Source organism: Tyto alba, unplaced genomic scaffold (assembly GCF_018691265.1).
Source record: "Tyto alba isolate M040663 unplaced genomic scaffold, T.alba_DEE_v4.0 Super-Scaffold_21, whole genome shotgun sequence".
Lineage (NCBI taxonomy): Eukaryota > Metazoa > Chordata > Aves > Strigiformes > Tytonidae > Tyto > Tyto alba.
This window is the reverse complement of record NW_024881295.1, coordinates 326,219-348,151: the sequence shown is the minus strand read 5'-3', so window position 1 is coordinate 348,151 and position 21,933 is coordinate 326,219. Positions and strand designations below refer to the sequence as shown.

Sequence of the window (21,933 nt, the reverse complement as noted above, 5' to 3'; positions counted from 1 at the left end):
ATGGCTTAATTTTGAAATATCAATGGGATTCCTTACAGAAATTACAGTTGTGGCATATGATGCCCCATTATCCTCAAAGCTAAGTCTGTCTGAAACTTGCTTCTCAGCATGTACTCAGGCTATGAGACAGCCAAGATGGCTTCTTTTCTTCATCAAAAGCAAGTCTAGTATATTATTTCTGACCAAGGAGTGTGGCCAGCAAAATAAAATGAAACATAGCTTATGAAACTAAATCACAATTTACACTAGGCCTTATGATGATCCAGAACCATCGTTTTGGGGGTTTCAGTTCAAATATTTTGGATTTCAGATTCTGACTTTGAATTAAAAAATATTCAGGAATAAATATTTGCAATTCATATTTTGAGGGATAAAAATGGCCTTTAAGTCATAGATCAAGCTACCTGCCTTGCTTCAGCCTTTTGCACAAAGCAAATGTTACATTACCCTGAAACTGTAATTGGCAGAGATGTTCATTGAAGTCCATTCAGTGTAAGATAGTTTTAAAAAAATGCTCAGGGACCTGTAAAAAACCTCTTGTTGCCAATGGAGAGCACATGGATCTCAGTCTGTGGTGCATATCTTTCCAGAATCTGTGCAATTTCAACAATGAACTATGTAACTCAGAGCTGTGGCTATTTGGCATATTTCAGCATTAAGCAGAATAATTAGATCAAATGTCATACTCTTCTTCTGTTAAGCTTTGTGACAAACTCTATTTAGCTATCACAAATTTAATTTTTATTTAGGGTATAAATAATGAACTTTGTTGATAAATGATTGTTAATGGCCACTGCATTTAGAGCATTGTTTTTAAGCTTGCCTGTTTGTTGTACATTTTGGAAGTAGAGTAGAAATATTTCTCCTCAGGGTGGTTGAGGCCTCTCTTTTCAGATCCAGAGCAAATACTGTGGAATGATCTGGTTTTAAAGCTACAGAGGAAATCTGCCCAGTGGTCAGAGTGCATTTACAAAGCACTTTGGGTTCAATAGTGTTTTGTGGAATTAAAGTTCAGCCCTACTCACCTGCATCTGCAGTGTTGCTTTAAACATCTGTATCAGTCTGGTAAGACCTAAGCTGTTGAAGCAGGTGTAATGTTCAGGATGTGCACAGGAAGACCTTGAGGCTTCGCTGAAAGGCAAAAAATAGTTAAGGCCAGACACCAAATTGTGTTAAGTCTAAGTAAATGGTGTAAAAATCTAAAATGCTGTGTCCAATGTTTAAGGCTGCATAACTGTTAAAAGTCAGGAACTGAAAATAAACTGTAGGGATTGTAGATGTGTGAGCCTGACATATGGTTCCAGCAGCAAGATAAACTCGTAATTTTGGATAGAATACTGCATGGTCTTTAGTAGCTATGAGTGAGAAGAATTTCAGCAATATGTCTTCTCTGAATGATGCAAGTGCCAGTATCAGCATATATTAAACTCTCAAGTCAAAGAAATGACTAAGGTATAATTTTTTTAAAAAGAACGTTTATTCTTTCCTCTGCTAACTCAAACTGTTGTGGTACTGTGGGCCTTATACTGAATAAACTTTTTTAAAATTAGTAACCATTCATGCAGAATAAAGTCTACAGGTTTGGAGAAGCTGAAGTCTCAAATGTGGATACTCCCAGAGGAAACATTTTAGCAGTGTTGTTACTGTGGTTAGAACAATTTTTTTTATTTATTTTCATTACAGGGAGGTGTACCGAGTGACAGAAACCTTAGAAAGAGAGAAGTCAGGACTTCTGAAGCAGCTAGATTTTTTAAGGTAATGTAGACCTCACATTCAGGAACTTCTTGCATCATTCTAAAGAGGTACATTGAAGAATGAAATTATGGTAGGATATGTACTGGGTGTAGGTGTCCAGGTGTTGGCAGTGGGGTGTTGCAGGGGCAGCCTCCATGCCAAAGAGGAGAGGCTGGAGCTCCCACTTGCCAGACACAGCTGGTTCCAGCCAGATCCAATGGACCCATCACAGGGTCATAGCTGAGCCCCTCAGCCAAGAAGGTGGTGGCCTCTGGGAAAGTCTGTGTAAGAAAGGGTAGAAAACACGGTGCAGCAGTTGAGAGAGATGACTAAGGAAAAAATGTGTGAGAAACTGCCCTGCAGACACCAAGGTCAATGAAGAAGTAGGGGGAGAAGATGGTCCAAGTGCTGGAGCAGAGATGCTCCTGCACCCTGTGCAGAGCCAATGCAGGAGCAGGTTCCTTGCAGGAGCAATGGCCCACGGAGAGGGGCCCATGCAGGAGCAGGCTCCTTGCAGGAGCAATGGCCCACGGAGAGGGGCCCATGCAGGAGCAGGTTCCTTGCAGGAGCAATGGCCCACGGAGAGGGGCCCATGCAGGAGCAGGCTTTCTGGCAGGAACTGCGGCCCATGGGGGACTCACTGGAGTCACTGGAGCAGTCTGTTCCTGAAGGACATTAAACATTCCAATTTGGAGTAAGTGAAGGCATATTGACCAGAACTGATTTCTATGTGTTAAGGCATTTGTTTTGATAAACTACAAAATTAGGGCCAAATGCCAGCTGGCTTTATTCAACATAGTCCTGCTGGAGATTCAATGGCCCAGACAGGGAACTTGCTATGGTGAGAATATAAATAAAGCATGATCAAGGGTGGAGATATGCCAAATTAAAGTGCATTTGTCTTGCCTTTTACACTGTCAACTATTTGGCCAGTCTGTTAGTGTTGAGTAGAAAAGTCAGCAGTTCTAAATATTTGGCCTCAGTGTTTGTTTTATTTGTGTTCTCTTTGCAGGGAGAGGAACAAACATCTCAGAGATGAACATGACATATTTTTACAGGTAAAGAACTATTATTTTCAAACACAGTGCTGGGCAAATACATACTAGAACAGCCTCAAGAGAAGGGTATCGGAAGGCTGTGCAGCAGACAGACTCTTGTGCTACTTAAATATTGCCTAATTCTTAATTTATATTGTCTTTTTTCTCACTTAAGAATAAGATTTTTAAATTTGATGAACAATTTTAAGGGCTACATCTTTAGAATTATAAAGTTGGAGCTATCTTGAAGGAGATTAATGTATTTTATAAGAAGCTAAGGATGAGAGGATGAAATCGCCTAAAAATTGAACAATTAAATTCTGTTCATCTATACAGTCAAGAGTAGCTTATATCCTGAAACATTTATACAACAGTACAATATTTGAGTACCTGGATCAGTACCTGAAACCTGTTGATACTGGGTAAGAGCAGATCACATTAACTTTTCATCTATCAGCAGAGAATAGTCCCCTAAAATGTTCCAGAAGTGCCCTGGCTTAAGGAGACTAAGGCCACTTAGTTTGCACTTGTTTGTGTTCTTAGTCCCACAGGAAGCTTCTGGTGTAAAAAATATATCTATTTACATCTTTTCATTACATTATGCTGTTTTACTGTGGTCCACTTAGTTTACAAAGCAGGTGAATTCTTGCAGGATCTGGTGTTTCCATGTTCTGATTGTTTATCAATCAGGATTTTGAAGCATTTATACCTCTAGGATTTTTTCTAATTTTTTTTTCTTTTATATTCATTGCATTATTTAAGCATAAAGAATGAAGGCAATAACCATAATGAACAGCAGGAACAAATTAATAAGAAGTATTTTGTATTTCTGCAGAAATGCAAAGTAAGTGTTCCAGAAGCAAGCTGGAAGCAAAGATCATGGTCTGTTATTGGGAAATACATAGAGGGCAAGATGCTGCCTAACAGGTAAGAACTTTTTTTCATGTATTCCCTGTTTGAGTACTATGAGGCCTATAGACAGAAGATGTGGAATGTTTTCTTTCAGATACCTTTGGACTTTTCAAAGCATGTATTTCTAAAGTGTCTGTCACTGTAAAATTACTGTACTCTTTAAGAAATTTGGAAATAGACAAATTGTCACATAAAAAAAATGTACTGTCCCCAAAAGCAAGAGTCTTCCTTACTGTGTATGAGTCTATGCTGGGAGGTGCAAAAGCTTGCCGTGTTGATGTGGTACAATGTCCTTGGTAACTCCTGGAAAGAGTATACCTCCTCCCCTCTCCTTGTACAGGACAGCAGTCCTGCTGTAAATTATGGGATGTGGAAGTAGCAAAACATGGAGAATTTAATTCTTAACTGTGTGACTGTAAACTTGAACTCAACAGGAACAAGATGGTGATCTCAATGAAATATTAGCATGTTTAATTTGAGGCAAGAGGAGCTGGAAGGACCAGTATTTCACTTTGAAATAGCAGCTAAGACAATGTCCCTGCAGTCACTGGGTCATTAACTGTAAGGAGGGAAATCTTTCAGAAACACAGTTTAGTGAGTTCAGTACTGAGAAATGAAACATAACTGGCAAAAGCATTTATGGAACAAAAATCATAGGAAAATTTGGGTGGGAAGGACCTCTGATGTCTCTAGTCCAGTCTCCTGCTCAAACAGGGGTAACTCCAAGGCTAGATAATGTTGTTCAGGGCCTTGTTCAGCTGAGTTTTTGAATATTTGAATGGAAGTCTCACAGCCTCTTTGGTCACCCATTCCTGTGCTGCACCTGTCTCATGAAGAAATTTTGTTTCCTGTATCAAGTCAGTATTTCTCATATTGCAACTTTTATCTGTGGTCATTGTGCACATCTGAGAAGACTCTGGATCTGTTTTACCTACACTCTCCCTTCTGTTGAATCCCCACTTAGCCTTTTTTTCATCCATATTGTACAAGCCCATCTCCCTCCTACCTGCTAAAGAGAGAATTAGATTACATGTAGACAGGGTCTGAGTTGGAGGGTTATTTTTTTCTTCCAGACGGAAGGGGGAGGGAAGGAGGGAATCACAGTAGAGAAGTTTACTTTAGCCATGAGGTTAGAAATGAGGTTAATTTTATGTTTTGTATTCTGGATCAGGTTTTCCCCGTAAGTTACTAGTTTTCCCTATGATGCTTATAATTACCAAGCACACCATATATATATATATAATATATATATATATACACACACACACATTATATGATGAGCTCACTTTTCAGTAGACATTGGACTGAATCTGCTATGCCTACTGTGAGTAATAAAAAACATAGGAAATTAAATTCACTTACACTAGAATAAAACAATAGGAATCCAGCTCCAATATATTTTTATGATGTACTTTTTTCTCTGTCTAGCCATTCATTTGAAGAAGATGATATTTTCTGTAACTCAAAGAGAAGCGATTCTGCTGGACTGAATGGAATTCTCTCTGTAGAGTCTGATGCTGGAGCCACTGGAAGAATGTCTAAAGCATTGCATCTCCAAAGAATAATATCAATTGAGGAAGATCACCTACCCCAGCTTCTTGACAGGCTGGTTGATAAGCAGCTGAACAGGTGGACTGGAGAAGATGAGAATACTTCTTCTGAGATGGAAATGGATGAGAAAAACACAGAACAATCAATGGAACGCTCACCATCATCTTCTAGAGAGCAGCCTGTAGGGAAGGAAACACTGTCAAATGTAAGGGGGCAAGGAGGACCTCACTGTGAGTATTGTGTGCAGTTCTGGACCCCACAGTTTAAGAAGGATGTGAAGGTCCTTGAATGTGTCCAGAGAAGGGCAGCAAAGCTGGTGGAAGGGCTGGAAAGCATGTACTGTGAGGAGCTGCCAAGGACTCTGGGTTTGTCACCTGAGGGTGACCTCATTGCTCTCTACAGCTTCCTGAGGTGGGGAAGTGGAGAGGGAGATGCTGGTCTCTTCTCCCTGAGATCCCGTGATAGAACACATAGGAATGGTTCAGAGCTGTGCCAGGGGGGGTTCAGACTGACGCTAGGAAACATTTTACTGAGAGGGTAGTCAAACATTGGAACAGGCTTCCTGGAAAGGTGATTGATGCCCCATGCCTAACGGTGTTTAAGAGATGTTTGGGCAATGCCCTTAATATTATGCTTTAACTTTTGGTCGTCCCTGAATTGGTCAGGCAGTTGGACTAAATGGTCTCTGTAGTCCATTCCAACTGGAACTATTTTATTCTATTGTAAAGAACCTTGGAAAACATGAAATGGTGTTGAAGGGTAATACATTATTCTTAGAATCTAAAATTATTTAGTTCTCTGTTTTTAAGTTAAAGCATGACAAATTAAGCCATTGTGTGAAGTGGGAGATGGAAATATACTGCAGATACATGTTGAAGGTGCAAAGAAGGGAAATTCAACCTAAAGGAGTGGTAACTGTGGAAAATGTATGCATAGACTTATGTGTAAAGGACTGTTTAGGAAAAGTGAAGTTAAGCCTTGTAATACACAAGATCACTGAAAGGTAGCAATTGTCTATAAAAAGAAGCAACTCATTTTTTTAGAAGTTGATTTGGTTTTTTTTTGCCAACAAGTGACATTTCTCATATTCTGATACTTTTGAGTCAGCTTTGGTAGCTGTTACACAATCTGAGAAATAATGAGAGCACATACCTTTACTTTTTAATCATTTTTTGAGAAAAATTTTAATTAGTAAATTGAAATCCAGTTGTTTTTTTTCAGCTCTAGCTTATATGTGCAAGTTAACAATGCAGTAATAATCCTTAATATTCTGGAAGGTACATTTCTTTGGAGTCCAAAGTCCTTCTTGTACTGATATTGCTCCAGAGCTAACTGTGCTTGTTTTCTAATTTTAGTATCATTGTTAAATATTACTCATTTTTAGATTCCTGAAGCACATATTAAAAAGATTAAAATATAAGAAAAATAGGTATGCTTGGTTGTAATTATATAGTTCTGTTAGAAGAATCAATCATAGCTTAAAAATTATAATGGCACTATGCCATGGTTACATAATAACTTGTAAGTGGTACATTTTAATAAAAAGTCTAGGATACAGAACAGAGCTTTACACTTTGAATGATATAATACAATGCATACTTTTTGCTTGCTATATGACTTATTTTATATCACATTTTTTAAATATGGCATCATTGGACTTTAGGGCAGCAGAGGCTAGGTAGGTCATCAAATCTAGCTAGGACAAACTTGTCCTGCCTGCTCTGTTTCAGCAGTCATGCCTCTTGAAACCACATCCTCTCAGCCAGGTAGGAACTGGGCATTCCCTCAGATCTAGTTTTTTTGTTTGTTTGTTTGCTTGTTTGTTTTGGGTTTTTGGTTTTTTTTTTTCCCCCAGAAACAATTGAAAGCAAGCAGGGAGGGGAGTGAAAAAATGATAAAGTGTCTCCTGCCTGGTTGCTGAAAACATTTTATTTCAGTTTCTAGAGAAACACTCTGATGGTGAACAAGAGGTTCATTCCAAAGTTCACTTAGAACTGGGAATTCCAGGTTTTTTTCCTATGAAATGTCAGTGTCTTAGCCCAGCCCTTAGTTTGGGTTGTTTTTTAATTTTTTTTTTTAAATTTAGCTCAAAAAACCCACAGCAGAATAGACCTTTCTGATAAACTCTCTGTCCATTTGGCACTGAAATATGTGCATGGTCCTCTTGGCCTGCTGTCTAGCCCTGCCAATGACTATTCAACTGATGGCATTCCATTGCCTAGTGCAGTCGCTAGGCTGTGTGTCTGAACACTGCCATTTTGTGTGAGTAATGATTCGTCTCCTTCCATACATCAGCTGTTGTCTGATGAATTTCTCATATAACTTTGCATTTCCTAAATGATGACCCTTGAGATCACCACTTTTTGACCATAAGATTTAGACATAAGAAGTGATCTTGTTCCATATAGTGCTCACACACTGATTCTCTCTCCTCACAGTATGCCTGGGCTAGGAGAAGTGGTATTCAATTCATAAGTTTTTTCAGGGCAGATCTGCATATAATCCTCAACTGGAGCTGAAGAAAACTTCAGAAAATGACAACTCCCTGTTTGCTGCCTTATGAGTTATAAGGTGTGAGTCTCAGGGCCATATGTCTTCTGCAGCCAGTCCTTCTCTCTCCTCATGTTTTGCTGCTCAAAGGATCTGCAGTATAAAGGAGTGTAGGATCTAAAAATACTTGTGCAAAGTAGGCAAAATTATTCCATTTAGTTGTTACAGATGTAGCTCACTCAGATATGAAGTCTTGTCATTCTCTGTTTTGCACTAGGAAGATGCATTTTTCAATTCATCGTCATTTCTGTTCCGGTAGTCTACATGTCCTTGTATTATTTCATTCCATTATCTCGTTGTTTACTATACTGAACTCAGGCTCCTAGCTGGCATTAAGAATTCCTATTCACCATACATTCACAGTCATTTAGCTACTAATCCTTTATGACCTACCACATCTTAGAGGAGAGTAGAACCAATGTAAATTTTTTCTTCTTTTAGAGAATGAAATTTGCAGCAGTACGTGAGGCCAGCAGCTGCTCTTTCATCCAGGAGTTAACAGTCAGGTAGAGCATTTTTCTGAGTGGCTCTGAAAATGAAGCTGCAATTTGCATAAGTAGAAAAGTGATTGGGAAAATACCTGAAGGAACCAATATGGAAGTTAAAGCAAGATTTTCTGTCCAAAACCTCTGCCTGAGATGCAATTCCTCTCCCCTCTGTTCTTTCAGTACGGAATATGAACTACTATGTTGATGCCTGCCATCTTCCACATTTGTGTTAAATTATACAAAAGCTAAGTATGTTACTTGACCTGGCTACTGTTTATATGAAGGCCACTGAAAAGACACATCTATAGAAGATTTTTTCAGACTGCACTGTGAACTAAAGTAAATTTATATCCCACTGCTATTCCATTTTTCCATCAGCACTTTGTTGAAGCAGACTATGAAGTAGCTCATCCCTTAGTATAGTGTTCAGATGCAGTTTTAGAATCAAGTTTTAATAAAGGTTATTTTCATGGGTGGACCTGATACATCTCAGTGAAAAATGGCTGCCTATTATGTTGAGAGTTTTGCTGAAGGCCTCTGGTGTCTCTGAGTCTTAGTGCTACTGAGGTATGTATGACCACCAGGGACAAGGTGTTTCAGGTCATGTAGTCCATATATTTAGTTGTTGTTCTCAGAAGCACTGTGAAAATGGTGCCAAGCTGATGATTGTATGTTGGCTTATTTTATTTCCCAAAGCATGCAGACTAATAAGCTGGAAATGTTTTTCAGCAGAATTGAAAATGTGTGTGTGATACATGTGTATTACTAGCAGCCTATAGTTGCAGTGGAGTTTGGGATTTTAATAGAAAAGAAGTGAACAAGGAGATACACAATCTCTATATAGTTGTAATGGGCTATTAGCCCAGATCATGAAAGAGAAGTGTATTTTTGTCCCCTAAGCCATTGTGTGAAGTGGGAGATGGAAATATACTGCAGATACATGTTGAAGGTGCAAAGAAGGGAAATTCAACCTAAAGGAGTGGTAACTGTGGAAAATGTATGCATAGACTTATGTGTAAAGGACTGTTTAGGAAAAGTGAAGTTAAGCAGCTTGAGGTTTTATTTTTTTTTCCCCATGAAGTGCAGCTCTGCATTCTTCTGTTTCTTTTTGTAAGGCTTCAGTATGTTTGTAGAAAAAATTTGCAAGGCCAGACTTCATTCAAAGGTCTCTCAGGTGGTGAGTTCAGTTCTGATGTCTTCTTGAACTCAGCAGTCTCAGGGAATTCTATATCTCAAATGCTTGGCAGAGGGCCTTTCCCTCCCTCCTCTTCCCTTCTGTCCTCTCCCTCCTCACAACCTCCACTCCGACAAACTAATGCCAGAACCATCCATGATCTTGGTACCTGTCCTGGGTTGAGTGAGTGGTGGAGTTTTTTGGTGGCAGGGGAGGGGGCTATCGGGGCGGCGCCCTGTGAGAAGCTTCTCGAAGCTCCCCCAGCTCCACGTCAGCTCCACTTCTGTTTGGGAAATTGAGCCAATCGGCTGCGCCTCTGCGATAACGTATTTAAGAAGGGACGTGGCGACGGGCAGGGGGACTTGGGAGGAGGAGTTGCTGCAGCTGCATGAACACCAAGGTCAGTGGAGGAACGGAGGAAGAAAGGAGGGGGAAGGTGTGCCGGAGCAGAGACCCCCCTGTATCCTGTGGGGAGACGGCAGGGCGCCCCACCCCTGCCACCCATGAAGATCTACGGTGGAGCAGACATTGATTTACAGCCTGTTGTTCCTGCTCGGCTGATCAAAGTTCTGTGCCCGAAGAAGGCCGGGGTCTCATGGGAAAAGGCAGCCCTGCTGCTGTAATTCAGTGCTGGGAGGATTGCAGCATGCGGGGGTGTCCCACGCCGGAGCAGCTCAGGAAGGGCTGCAGCCGTGGGAGGGAATCCAGTCAGAGGAAGTTAGTGACCCATGACGGAGCAGTGTGGGGAACGCTGCGGCCCGTGGGAGGAATTCAAGTCAGAGAAAGTTTGTGGAGGACTGTCTGCTGTGAGAGGGGGACCATGCTGGAGCAGGGGGAATAAGTTCCAGAAGCTCCCCCCACCAAAGATGGAAGAAGCAGCAGCACTGTCTGCACCCCCCATTCCCTGCCCCTGCGCCGCTGGGGGAGGAGGTAGAGATATCGGGAGCAGAGCTGAGCCCGGGAAGAAGGGAGGGGTGGGGGGAGGGTGTTCTCAAGATGTGGCAATGCTTCTCACTGTCCTACTCTGTTATGTGTTGTTAGTGTCTGTAATAAATGTATGTTCTTTTTTTTCTTCCCCTAACGAGTCTGCCTTTTGCTTGTGATCATAAAAGGGGGATTTTTTCCCCATCCCAGTCCTATCTTTGAACCCCAAGCCTGGCTCTCTGTCCCTTCTCATTGCCGGAGGGGAAGGGAGAGAGAGAGGTGCTGCATTGTGGTTGGCTGTCAATCAGGCCTAAACCACGACAGTACCTTTCTGCAGCATTAACAACAAACTCACCATCTCCCTCTTCCTCCTACACCTTTGCACAAAATAGAAGAGGCCAGCTAGGATGCCCTCTGCAAACTAGCTAGTGCTACAGTGTTCTTCCCTAAGCAACTCCTGATCTACATAGAAAGGTCTTGGGAATAATGACCTACTTGACAGAGGATTTAAATACTCTCTCCAGCATCCACTTATCTTAGCCTGCAGTAAACAGGATGTGGATAGGCAGAACAAATTGTTCTTCCTTCTGCTTAAAAAAACTAAATGACAGAAATAAAGCTGAATGTTTACAGCCAGATTTACTGGATCTAATTCTCTCTCTGTCTCTTTCCCCCATGCTTCTGCCTGTAATGTTAAATAGATGTAGAAGTGCAGTAATTCCATGAGAACTCTTGACTCCACAGTAGTATCAGAGAGAAGAATCTGGTGATAGATGACATAAGCCAAAGTTATGACTTTACTTCTGTTACTTAGGTGAAGATGTGCAGTTTCCTTTGTGTCATTGGTATAGGATGAAACTACTGAGCAGAACTGTGTGAAGTTTTATGAGTTTTGATTTGCAGGGATGAATATAAACTCTTTTCTTTTGTCACGTTCATGCATTTTTCTATGTAGTCTCATGCCAAGGTTCACATTCAGTATACTTCCAGAGCTCAGTCCAAATCACTGCACTTCCAGCGATGTGCAATGATGCATGGCAAACATCTGAAATGCCAAGTTATTTTAAGAAACAGTGTTGCTTTATGAGTAATGGAGAATATGATAGGATAAAATCTCTTCTTTTTCCCATCTCAGTTAGCCTTCAGACAAGTCAAACTGGAGATGCAACAGGATTTACAGAACAGTTGGAGATTAAAGTTTGCTCTTACTTGAAGGAGGAGAGAATAAACTCTGTCCCAGACCGCTTATTCAAGATTATTTTTGTGGGCAATTCAGGTGTTGGAAAGACTTCATTCTTAAGGCGATTTTGTGAAGATCATTTTTTCCCAGGCACAGCTACTACTGTAGGTAAGTTTAAGAAACATTATTACTATTATTATTTTTGTTCCAACAGTACTTAGCATCTTCTACAGAGGTCAGGCCCTGTGTTATAAAGCAGAAACATACAGATGTTGTAAAAGTAGGACGTGCAAAGTGAGTTCTCCTAAACTGGGAAGCAGATAATTGATGGAGAGGTTTCAGAGTAGATTCTGTACTGAAATCCTGTCAGCACTGAAATAAATGAAAAAATCCTTCTGATTTCAGTGAAGCTAGAATTTCCTTATAGATCTCACTATTGTGAAAATAGTATACTGTCCTCTGGAATAAGCTGTACTAATCATCCCACCTCCATAACCCATCTCTATCCCTCTAAATAAGCTGATTTTGTTTCAAAGAGAAAGTAGAATACCTGAATTATGTTTGAAGACTTAGCACCAAAGAAATATGTTGGACCAGTGTTTTCAAAGCCAAACATTTCAAAGCCCATATTGTACTTACATTGCCTGAAGTTGTAAACCAAGCTTTCAAAAGTCAGACACATAATCAAGGTACAAAAACTCAAGTATAATTTATTTCAATGCGGCTGAGTTACTGTAAATGGCTGGATTCATTATATTTAGTCTGTATCTAGGCCTTACTTATTCTGCAGCATATTCAAAATAAAAGTTGCTCATAATAAAAGGTATTTAAATCAATGGATTTGTCTTGCATTTTTGACAATCTAAGAACATTCAGGTGAGCAGTTGCTGTAGCTCGCTTGACTTGTGGGGTAGATAAAGACACCTGAGATTAAATTTCTACTGGTATGCTGAGTGTCTAAATTCATATTAGAGGCAGGGAAGATTGAAGATCTTAGCATAGGAATTTAAATTAGTTTTGGCACTATAAGGTATTTCACCTGCTCTTCAGCTGCTGCTTTGGAACAGACCAGGTCTCCTGGGTGTCCTGTCAGATTGAAACAGACATTTTGAATACCAGATGGCATCTCAGGTAGCACTAGGTGCCTGTGAACAAACAGCTGAATTCTACCCTGCCATCCTCTCCAAATCAATCCAGTCAGAGGAGCCTAGGGTCCAATTAATGTGACCCTTGATACCTACATCAGGGTGAGCTTAGTTATTTCCTAGACTCCTAGTTCTTCACTGACTAGATCTTCATTAACTATAATGGGAGGTTAGACACCTTGATACAGTTTTCTACATTTAAGAGTCTGGTGCTATGTCCTATCCATGTTGTGTTGTAAATGGCTGATACGCTTCTCTAGACTGAGGTCTTGCACAGTGTGTGCAGTTCCCTGGAGTTTCCAGAGAAAAATCACAGAAATTCATCTGACCTTTTGATCTTTCAGCTGGTTATCCAATGTTCTTGCAAATGCAATTGGCAAGAAAGTACTTGTCATAGCTTTGATTTAGTCTTCACATCAATGAGTTTCATAGGCGTGGACTATGGCTGCAAGATACAGACAGCTGAAAAGTCAAGTGAACAACCTAGAGAAGAGTGTTCTCATTGAATTTCTACAGAAGAGCTCAAATTTCTTCCCTTGAGATATAAGCAACAGATATATCCTCCATCCAGATTTCTTAATTGCCCATCCATAGGGTTGGATGCTGCTTCATTAATGCCAGTGGCAAAACTCCCATTGATGTGGAAAATGGCCCCAAAGAAATTGCTGATGACCTACTGAGATCCCTTCCAACCTGAATTATTATATGATTCTGTGGTTCTATGATATAATAGAGTGTGATTCAAGAAAATGCAGGTTGTCATTAGGAGGAGGCAGTGACTGATTAATATTTAAGACTCTAGTTATTGTTACAAATATCCAGAAGATACTTACATCATCACTGCTTAGGAGAATTGTAAGAGGATTAAATTAAGTTTTGAAAAATTCATTTTTGTTTCACTTCCATTTAGCTGTTTCAAATACCTTAATAATATAGTTTGAATCCTAGAATATTATTTCGATTTTAATTTAAAAAAAATGACTTTGATTTAAAATGGAGTTATAGCAGCTGTGACAATATAAGGTATGTTGAGGCCCTTAGGAACAGATAACTAGTATGGTGTTTGCTTTAATCACTATAGGAATCGTTATTAACTAGTATGGTGTTTGCCTTAATCACTATAGGAATCATTATGGACTCTGAATCAAAACAATGGGTACTGATTATGGATCTTGAGTTAAAATGACTATGTAACCATGACTATGTAACCAGGACTCTGTAACCATGACTCTGCTGAAAAAGTGTATAAATATGTGGTGTTTTGTATCTGTTGCTGAACACGTCTTTGGCGGAGTTATCCCCCGTGTTCCCCAGCGCTGGAATAAAGAAGTGCCTGCTTATCTGCTTTCTGTAGATAAGTTCTATTCGCGATTGCGACCGCTAACAGTTTTGGCGACCCAGATGGGACCTTGCGAGTGAGACTGGAAGGGATCGAGCACTGATCGAACTCCAGCCGGCACTGAGGAATTCTCGGGGAGAGCCATCGTTCTCGACCCATAAAGCTCCTCGCAACGTCCCCTGGAAAGGTAAGGCACTTCTTTCTGAATCTGTGGAAAGCCTGCCTGTCAGACGGAGCGAAAGTTCCGCGTGGTTGGGGCTAGGGAATTCCCGAGCAGGGGAAGCCTCGGCGCCGCCCATAAGGCGAATATGAAAGTTTCGCGGGGTTGGCATCAGTGTCAGTGGTGAAAGGGAATTAAAGGAGCGGGGCCCGCGGGACTCCTTGAGAATAGGACTCTCTTGGGCGCTGCCGGGAACTTTCCCGGAGGGACTCCTTATCTCAATTGAGTCACTGCGAGGAATAAGGCAAGGATTATTAGAAGAGGGTTTGGGCTGTTCATAAATCGTGAGACGTGGGATCTTGCGTGGAACAGTGTATACCGGGGTTGCTAGCACCTCACTGGTATCCATCTGGTCAGGAACACTTCGGTGTTCATACAGGTACTCTCTGGTCTTGACACGGGAAAATTGTATTTTTCGTATTCTGTAATTTGTCTCTGTGCTTCTGAATCTTGTAACTTCGTAACTTTGGTAATACAGGAAACAATGAAACACTGTTGAAATACTGTTGAGGTTTTATGCGTGAATGAGTGAATGAGACATGTAATTACGCATGAAGCGAGTGTGGAGCTTTGATCCGCGGTTCTGTTATCCCGCAAGGGGTGCAGCCAGAGATAAGCGAAAGGAAAGGAAAGAAAAAAAAACAGAAACCAAAAATACACTAAACAACAACAAAAAAAAAGGTATACTGTTGGTTTGCTATGGCATTTAAATTTTCAAACCTGTTTAAAGAAGGGAGAGGGAGTAAGAGTTCTATACCAAGAAACACTCCCTTAGGTTGCCTTTTAGCTCACTGGAAAAAGATGCATGATGAATTAAGCAAAAGTCAACTTACTGAATTTTGTAATCATGAATGGCCATTGTATAAATTAGAAGACGGAGAAATGTGGCCCCTGAATGGGACCTTAAGTTATAATATTATTTTTCAATTAATGTTATTTTGTAAAAGGGAAGAAAAATGGGATGAGGTTCCATATGTAGATCTGTTCTTTTATCTACGAGAAAAACCGGAGTGGCAAAAAGAATGTGGGCTGATTAATCAAGTGGTGTCTCTTATGGTAAAGGATAAAAAGGTTCAGGAACGCTGCCCCGCATGTACTTCCACCAAAATGTGCTTTAAAGACTTGGCACTGAAGGGAAGGGGACATACAGAAACAGGTCCTGAATTAGATATTGCTCCTACTGCCCCAATAATTCCTGCAGTTCCCACATACCCCCCCCATTCCACTACCTTTCCCTGAACGTGGACCTGACTCCGGACCTAGGCATCCGACTGGGCAATCAGCCCAGGGTGCTGATTTAAGAGAAGGGCTCCAGCCTCATCCAGACAGTAGTGGATTGGAGGATTAGGAGATTGAAGTAGAGCCCTCTCCACCAGTCTCCAGGAGGACTCGATATCGTACTCATGTGATAACCCCCTTAAGATCAGAAGTAGGAAGAAATATGATTGCCCCTCTGAGGCAAGGAGTTGGGCAAAATGGGCCCGTATATGTAAACGTACCCTTTTCACCTTCTGATTTAATTATCTGGAAAGAATCAGCTGGCCCTTACAGGGAAGATCCCAGTAAAGTTGGAAGAATAATGGGGATGATAATTAAAACCCAAAATCCAGATTGGGAGGATATACAAGTAATTTTGGACACCCTTATGGATTCCACAGAGAAGCAGATGGTCTTTAGGACTGCCAGAATGCGAGCAGAAGAAGATATTCGCATCAGAACAGTAGATGGTACCTTAGATCAAAATTTTCCCATCGGTAACCCCCAGTGGGATCCGAATCGGGATGATCATATGCAAAGATTAAAATGATACCAACAGTGGATCGTATATGGGGTCCAAAATGCTGTGCCTAAAGCTATAAATTGGTCCAAATTGTATGATAGTAGACAAGAGAAAAAGGAATCCCCCACAGCATTTTTAGAAAGATTAAAGGAAGCAATCTGTAAATATACAGATATGCAGCCTGAGGCAGAAGGGACAAAAGCACAATTGGCATTGATTTTTTTGGGACAATCTCAGGAAGACATAAGGAGAAAGCTTCAGAAGCTGGAGGGGATGGAGCTGCGGAATTTGGATAAATTATTAGAGGTAGCATGGAAAATTTACAATAATCAAGAAAAGGAAAATGAAGTTAGGAAACAAAAACAATTGCTTGCAATGGTGACAGAGACACAGAATTTTACTAACCGAGGAAGGGGAAGAGGTCCTTTTAAGGGGAGGAATACAAGGGGGAAGAGGAAGATTGATTGACAGAACCCCTCTCGGAATAAATCAATGTGCCTTTTGTAAGAAGGAGGGGCACTGGAAAAAGGATTGTCCAAGGAAATTAAATAGTTAGCACACAGCAGCTAATGTGATGATTCTAGGAGAGTATGCAGATTGACGGGGACCAGAGGTGAACCCAGCTGAGCCTCTGGTTACAGTTAAGCTAGGAGAGAAGGAGGTTACATTTTTGGTGGATACTGGAGCAACGTTCTCAGTTCTGAACAAACAGAAGGGGATGATAGGATCTAAAACAGTAAATATTGTGGGAGCCACAGGGAAGGAGGAAAACCGACCATTCTTACAACCCTTGAACTTACAATTTGGAAATAAAATCATAACACATGAATTTCTGTACGTTCCAGAATGTCCAGTACCCTTAATGGGAAGAGATTTGCTATCCAAATTAAATGCCCAGATAGTTTTTGAAAATGGAGAATTATTGTTAAAAATACCAGAATCAAAAATGGGAAATTCTGATGATACAGGAAAAACCAAAGATACAAAAAATCCCCCCCGAAGTGAGTTATGCAGTAGTCCCCATGGTATGGGAAACTGATGTCCCTGGAAAATCTAAACTGGCACAACCAGTGAAAATTGAATTAAAGGAAGGAGCAAAACCAGTTAGGATTAAACAATACCCAGTTAAACCTGAGGCAAAACAGGGAATTAAAAAGCTGATTGACAATATCTTGAAATATAAGATTTTAGAAGAATGTGAGTCAGAATATAATACCCCTATTTTACCAGTCTGAAAGCCCACAGGTGAGTATAGATTAGTACAGGACTTGAGAGCTATAAATCAAATTGTAAATGACATCCACCCGGTAGTGGCAAATCCATATACCTTATTGACAGCCCTTAAAGAAAAATATCAGTGGTTTACAGTGCTTGATTTGAAAGATGCTTTCTTTTGCATACCCCTGGAACAGGAAAGTCGTAAGTTGTTTGCTTTTGAGTGGGAAAACCCACAAACAGGGTGTAAAGTACAGTTGACCTGGACACGATTACCCCAAGGATTTAAGAACAGCCCAACAATCTTTGGTAGCCAACTAGCTAAAGAGCTAGAGATATGGACAAATGAAAAGACAGTGACTCGGCGACCAGAACATCTTCTCTTACAATAGGTGGATGACATCTTAATAGCTACAGAAGAAAAGACAGCCTGTATACAGGTAACCATTGAACTTTTAAATTTTTTGGGACTTAATGGGTATAAGGTGTCTAAGAAGAAATCCCAAATAGCAAGTCAAACTGTGATATATTTGGGCTTTGAGATTTCAAAGGGGCAAAGAAGATTGGGGACTGATCGAAAGGAAGCAATCTGTGCTATTCCGGAACCTCGGACTGTACAGGATTACCTGATATAACTAAAGATTTCCAGTTGTTTGTTCATGAAAGGCAGCACCTTGCCCTGGGAGTCCTGACCCAGAGGATGGAAGCTGGAAGAGACCTGTGGGGTACTTTTCTAAACAATCAGACACAGTGAGCAGAGGATGGCCTTCCTGCTTGTGGGCAGTAGCGGCAACAGTAATATTGATACAAGAATCCAGAAAGCTCACCTTGGGAAGAACCACCACAGTCTATGTTCCGCATATGGTTGCTACAGTATTGGAACAAAAAGGGGGGTATTGGCTGTCCCCTAGCAGAATGATGAATTATCGGGTAATTCTTACGGAGCAAGATGACATGATTTTGAAAACAACTAATCTTGTAAATCCTGCAGTTTTTCTGAGTGCTTCACAGGAGGAAGAACAACCTGAACATGATTGTATAACAACTATTGAACATACATACTCTAGTCGAGAAGATTTGAAGGATGTCCCTCTTTAAGATCCTGAATGGGAGCTGTTTACAGATGGCAGCAGCTTTGTACAGAATGGAACTCGCTACGCAGGATATGTGGTAACAACTGAAAGTACTAGCACTACATCAGCACAGAAAGCAGAATTGATTGCCTTAACACAAGCATTGGAATTAAGTAAGGGAAAGAAAGTGAACATCTGGACAGATTCAAAATATGCTTTTGGAGTGGTTCATGTTCATGGAGCATTATGGAAAGAACGAGGACTACTGTCCTCCCAGGGGGTAAATATTAAGCATCAGAAGGAAATTTTACAGTTGTTATTGGCGGTTCAGGAACCGGCCCAAATAGCGATCATGCACTGTAAAGCACATCAATCTGGAAATACAGAAATAGCAGGAGGTAATAGGTTAGCAGATCAAGCTGCCAAGGAAGCAGCTCAACAGCGAATGTTACATATGGCAATAATTCCTAGTAGAACTGTAACTCTCCCAAAGGATCCACCAGAATACTCGAAGGAAGATGGGAAATTAGCTCAATTTTTAAATGCAAAATAAAATTTAGAAGGATGGTGGACAACCTCTGAAGGCCAGGTGGTTGTGCCCCCATTAATTATGAGGGAAATACTACAAGTAAAACTTCAGGAATGCCATTGGGGTGTAGAAGCCCTGGTGACATTCCTGAAGAGTCACATAGTATCAGTAAGGATGTTAGAGATGGCTAAATCAGTTGCTGCAAAATGCAATGTATGTTTAAAGAATAATCCAGTGGTACAAAAGAGAGTTCAAATGGGCAAATTGAAAGCAGGAGTAGAACCTGGTGACTACTGGTAAATTGATTTTACAGAATTACAGATATCAGTATGTTCTGGTTGGGGTTGATACCTTTTCTGGGTGGCCAGAAGCCCTTCCCTGTCGCACAAATCAAGCTAAAGAAACAGTTAAATGGCTTTTACATGAGATAATTCCAAGATTTGGAGTGCCTATTGGAATATCATCAGAGGTCCGCATTTTGTAGCCACTGTGGTGCAGGACATAGCAAAGCCCTAGGGATATCCTGGGATTTGCACACTTCCTGGAGACCACAGTCCAGTGGAAAAGTAGAAAAGATGAATCAGACTTTAAAAAGACAAATTAGTAAAATATGTCAAGAGACTAAATTGAAGTGGCCTCAGGCACTCCCATTAGCATTGTTGCACATTAGGGTAAAGCCCCTAAGTGGGATGTTAGTCAGCCCCTACGAATTGATGTATGGAAGACCATATGAGACACCTGAACCTAATCCAAATATGCATATAACAGGAAAACAAGATGCATATAATTATTTGCTTTCTCTTGGAAAAACTTTAGCTAAACTCCAAAGTGCAGTAGTGTGGAATCGACCCCTGGCTCTGGAAAATCCAGTACACAACTTTCAACCTGGAGACTATGTCTACATAAAGACCTGGACAACGGAACCCTTACAAGAGAAGTGGAAGGGACCCTATCAAGTTCTCCTAACCACATTCACCGCAAATAAGATTGCTGAATCAGATGCTTGGATCCATTACACCAGAGTGAAGAAAGCACCATCTACAAAGTGGAAAGTGATTGGAAATCCAGGGACTTTGAAGCATGAATAATTGTCTGAACCTTGTCTTTCTGTTAGTCTTTCAGTCTGAGATGGTGGAAACATGGACAAAGGAAAAATCGTTGTTAGGCCAAGCACATGTGACTAATGATACTCAGACTCAAATCCATAACGTGAATGACTGGTGGGGAGGAGTAGAGAGAAAAGTACAGGTAAAAGATAAAATTTTAATAAGAAAAGAATGGGATGCAGAAGAAGAAAGGGACACGGAACAAGTAATATTGGTACCAGGTAAAACTCAGGAGGAGAATTTGATGATAGGTTTGATTAAGGAATTTGCAAATTTACAAAATGTATCACAAATTACTGCTTGTCTACCGATACCACGAGCAGTTAGAGAATCTATTCCATGGGGAATTTTGACATTGAACATGACTACTGTAGAAAGAAGGAATGAGACTACCCATTGTAGGCAGAAGCCTGTAGCTGGATGGCAGGAGAAGGTAGAGACCATTAAGAAACAGTGGAAATCCCCAGGGAGCAAAGCAGATTGTGCAAAACTGTTGAATTATCAATATATTCCAATAGGGAGATTTAAAAGTGTTGGGTGGTGCAGCTATAATGAACCTGTAAAGCGAAATGTATCAAAAATGACCATGAAATGGGAATGTGAACAGGCAAAACAACTATCAAAGAAAGAACAGGAATGGGATTCTATATGGTCTATGAGTATACTCCTACAGTTTAAATATATGGCAAAGGCCTCATGGTGTTTTGCATGGGAGGGATTACAATTCACAGTAGATCCAACTGTAGTGGATAGAAGCACCACTACCAGAGAAAAAGAGGAAGTAGTCCCTTGGTGGCAGTGTGAGCAGATATACAATTGTAGTACAGTAAGCCAAGCGATCCAGCGTATACCTCCTTTGGCAGCAGCTTTAAAATTTGGTTGTTTATGTCGGGGATTGAAAAATACCTTAAATGTGACCAGACTTCGGAAAGTGAGCTGCCAAAGGTACATGATCCCAAGTCCCGGACATTTAGTCTGGGCAATGAGTGACGGTACCTGGGCATCTCATCTACCAATAGATGGAAAAGTTAAACAGATTACTTTAGGACTGCCTACATTATGCCCAATTTGGAAGAAATCGCCCTTTAGAGGAAGTCAGGAAAATTTGCATTCGGCACAAGTGAAAAGATCGGAGCTGGATGATGATGATGCTTGGAATGATCCAGAGATGGGAGTAAAAATTGGTTGGGTGCCGGAGTCCCTCCTAAATCCCATAGCCTCCTATAAAAATAGAGCATGGTTGTACCAATTGACTGGACAGATTGAACGACTGGCAAATGTGACACGTAGAGGATTTAGACAAATGAGTATACAGCTACAGGCTACATCAAGGATGGCCATACAGAATAGAATGGCACTAGATATGTTACTGTTAAAAGAGCATGATGTATGTGGAGTTTTGGAAGGCAAAGTAGATCATTGCTGTATATATATTCCGAATGTCACTGAAGATGTGGAGCATGATTTGGATTTGTTGGGAAAGATAGAAAAGGAAACACATAAAATCAGAGAAGATATGTTGGAAAATTGGATAGGCAGAATTATTAGTGGAATGGGATTGAGTCTGAGTTCATGGACAAAGTCACTAATTGAAACTTTACTCATTTTGACGTTGGTGTTCATAGTGCTTTGTTTAACTTATCATTGTTTGAGACGAGAACTGACCCAGAAAACAGAGTTTAATCGAATGATTGTACAGGCAGAAGCAAGACAACGGGCCCCACCATCATATGACAATTTGGCATGCAATGAGACTACAATTTGAATATGTGAAAGTATTGAGTATGATTATCAATACTTTCAAAGGGGGGAAATGTTGCAAATACCTTAATAATATAGTTTGAATCCTATAATATTATTTAGATTTTAGTTTAAAAAAAATGACTTTGATTTAAAATGGAGTTATAGCAGCTGTGACAATATAAGGTATGTTGAGGCCCTTAGGAACAGATAACTAGTATGGTGTTTGCTTTAAT

At 40.5% G+C, this 21,933-nt stretch overlaps 1 protein-coding gene across 4 annotated transcripts in view; it reads left to right on the top strand.

The window, feature by feature from the left end:
• Positions 1 to 21,933, top strand: part of CRACR2A (calcium release activated channel regulator 2A) — a 73,967-nt gene that overhangs the window by 40,474 nt on the left and 11,560 nt on the right. For 3 of the 4 annotated variants that reach the window (XM_042795461.1, XM_032985886.2, XM_032985888.1), the window contains 5 exons: positions 1,684 to 1,755; positions 2,747 to 2,792; positions 3,607 to 3,698; positions 5,112 to 5,464; positions 11,506 to 11,718. In XM_042795461.1, coding sequence (XP_042651395.1) covers positions 1,684 to 1,755; positions 2,747 to 2,792; positions 3,607 to 3,698; positions 5,112 to 5,464; positions 11,506 to 11,718 — 776 coding nt within the window. Of the gene's footprint in view, positions 1 to 1,683; positions 1,756 to 2,746; positions 2,793 to 3,606; positions 3,699 to 5,111; positions 5,465 to 11,505; positions 11,719 to 19,667; positions 19,957 to 21,933 lie in introns of those variants that run through there. The other variant, XM_042795462.1, reaches the window with a different exon arrangement.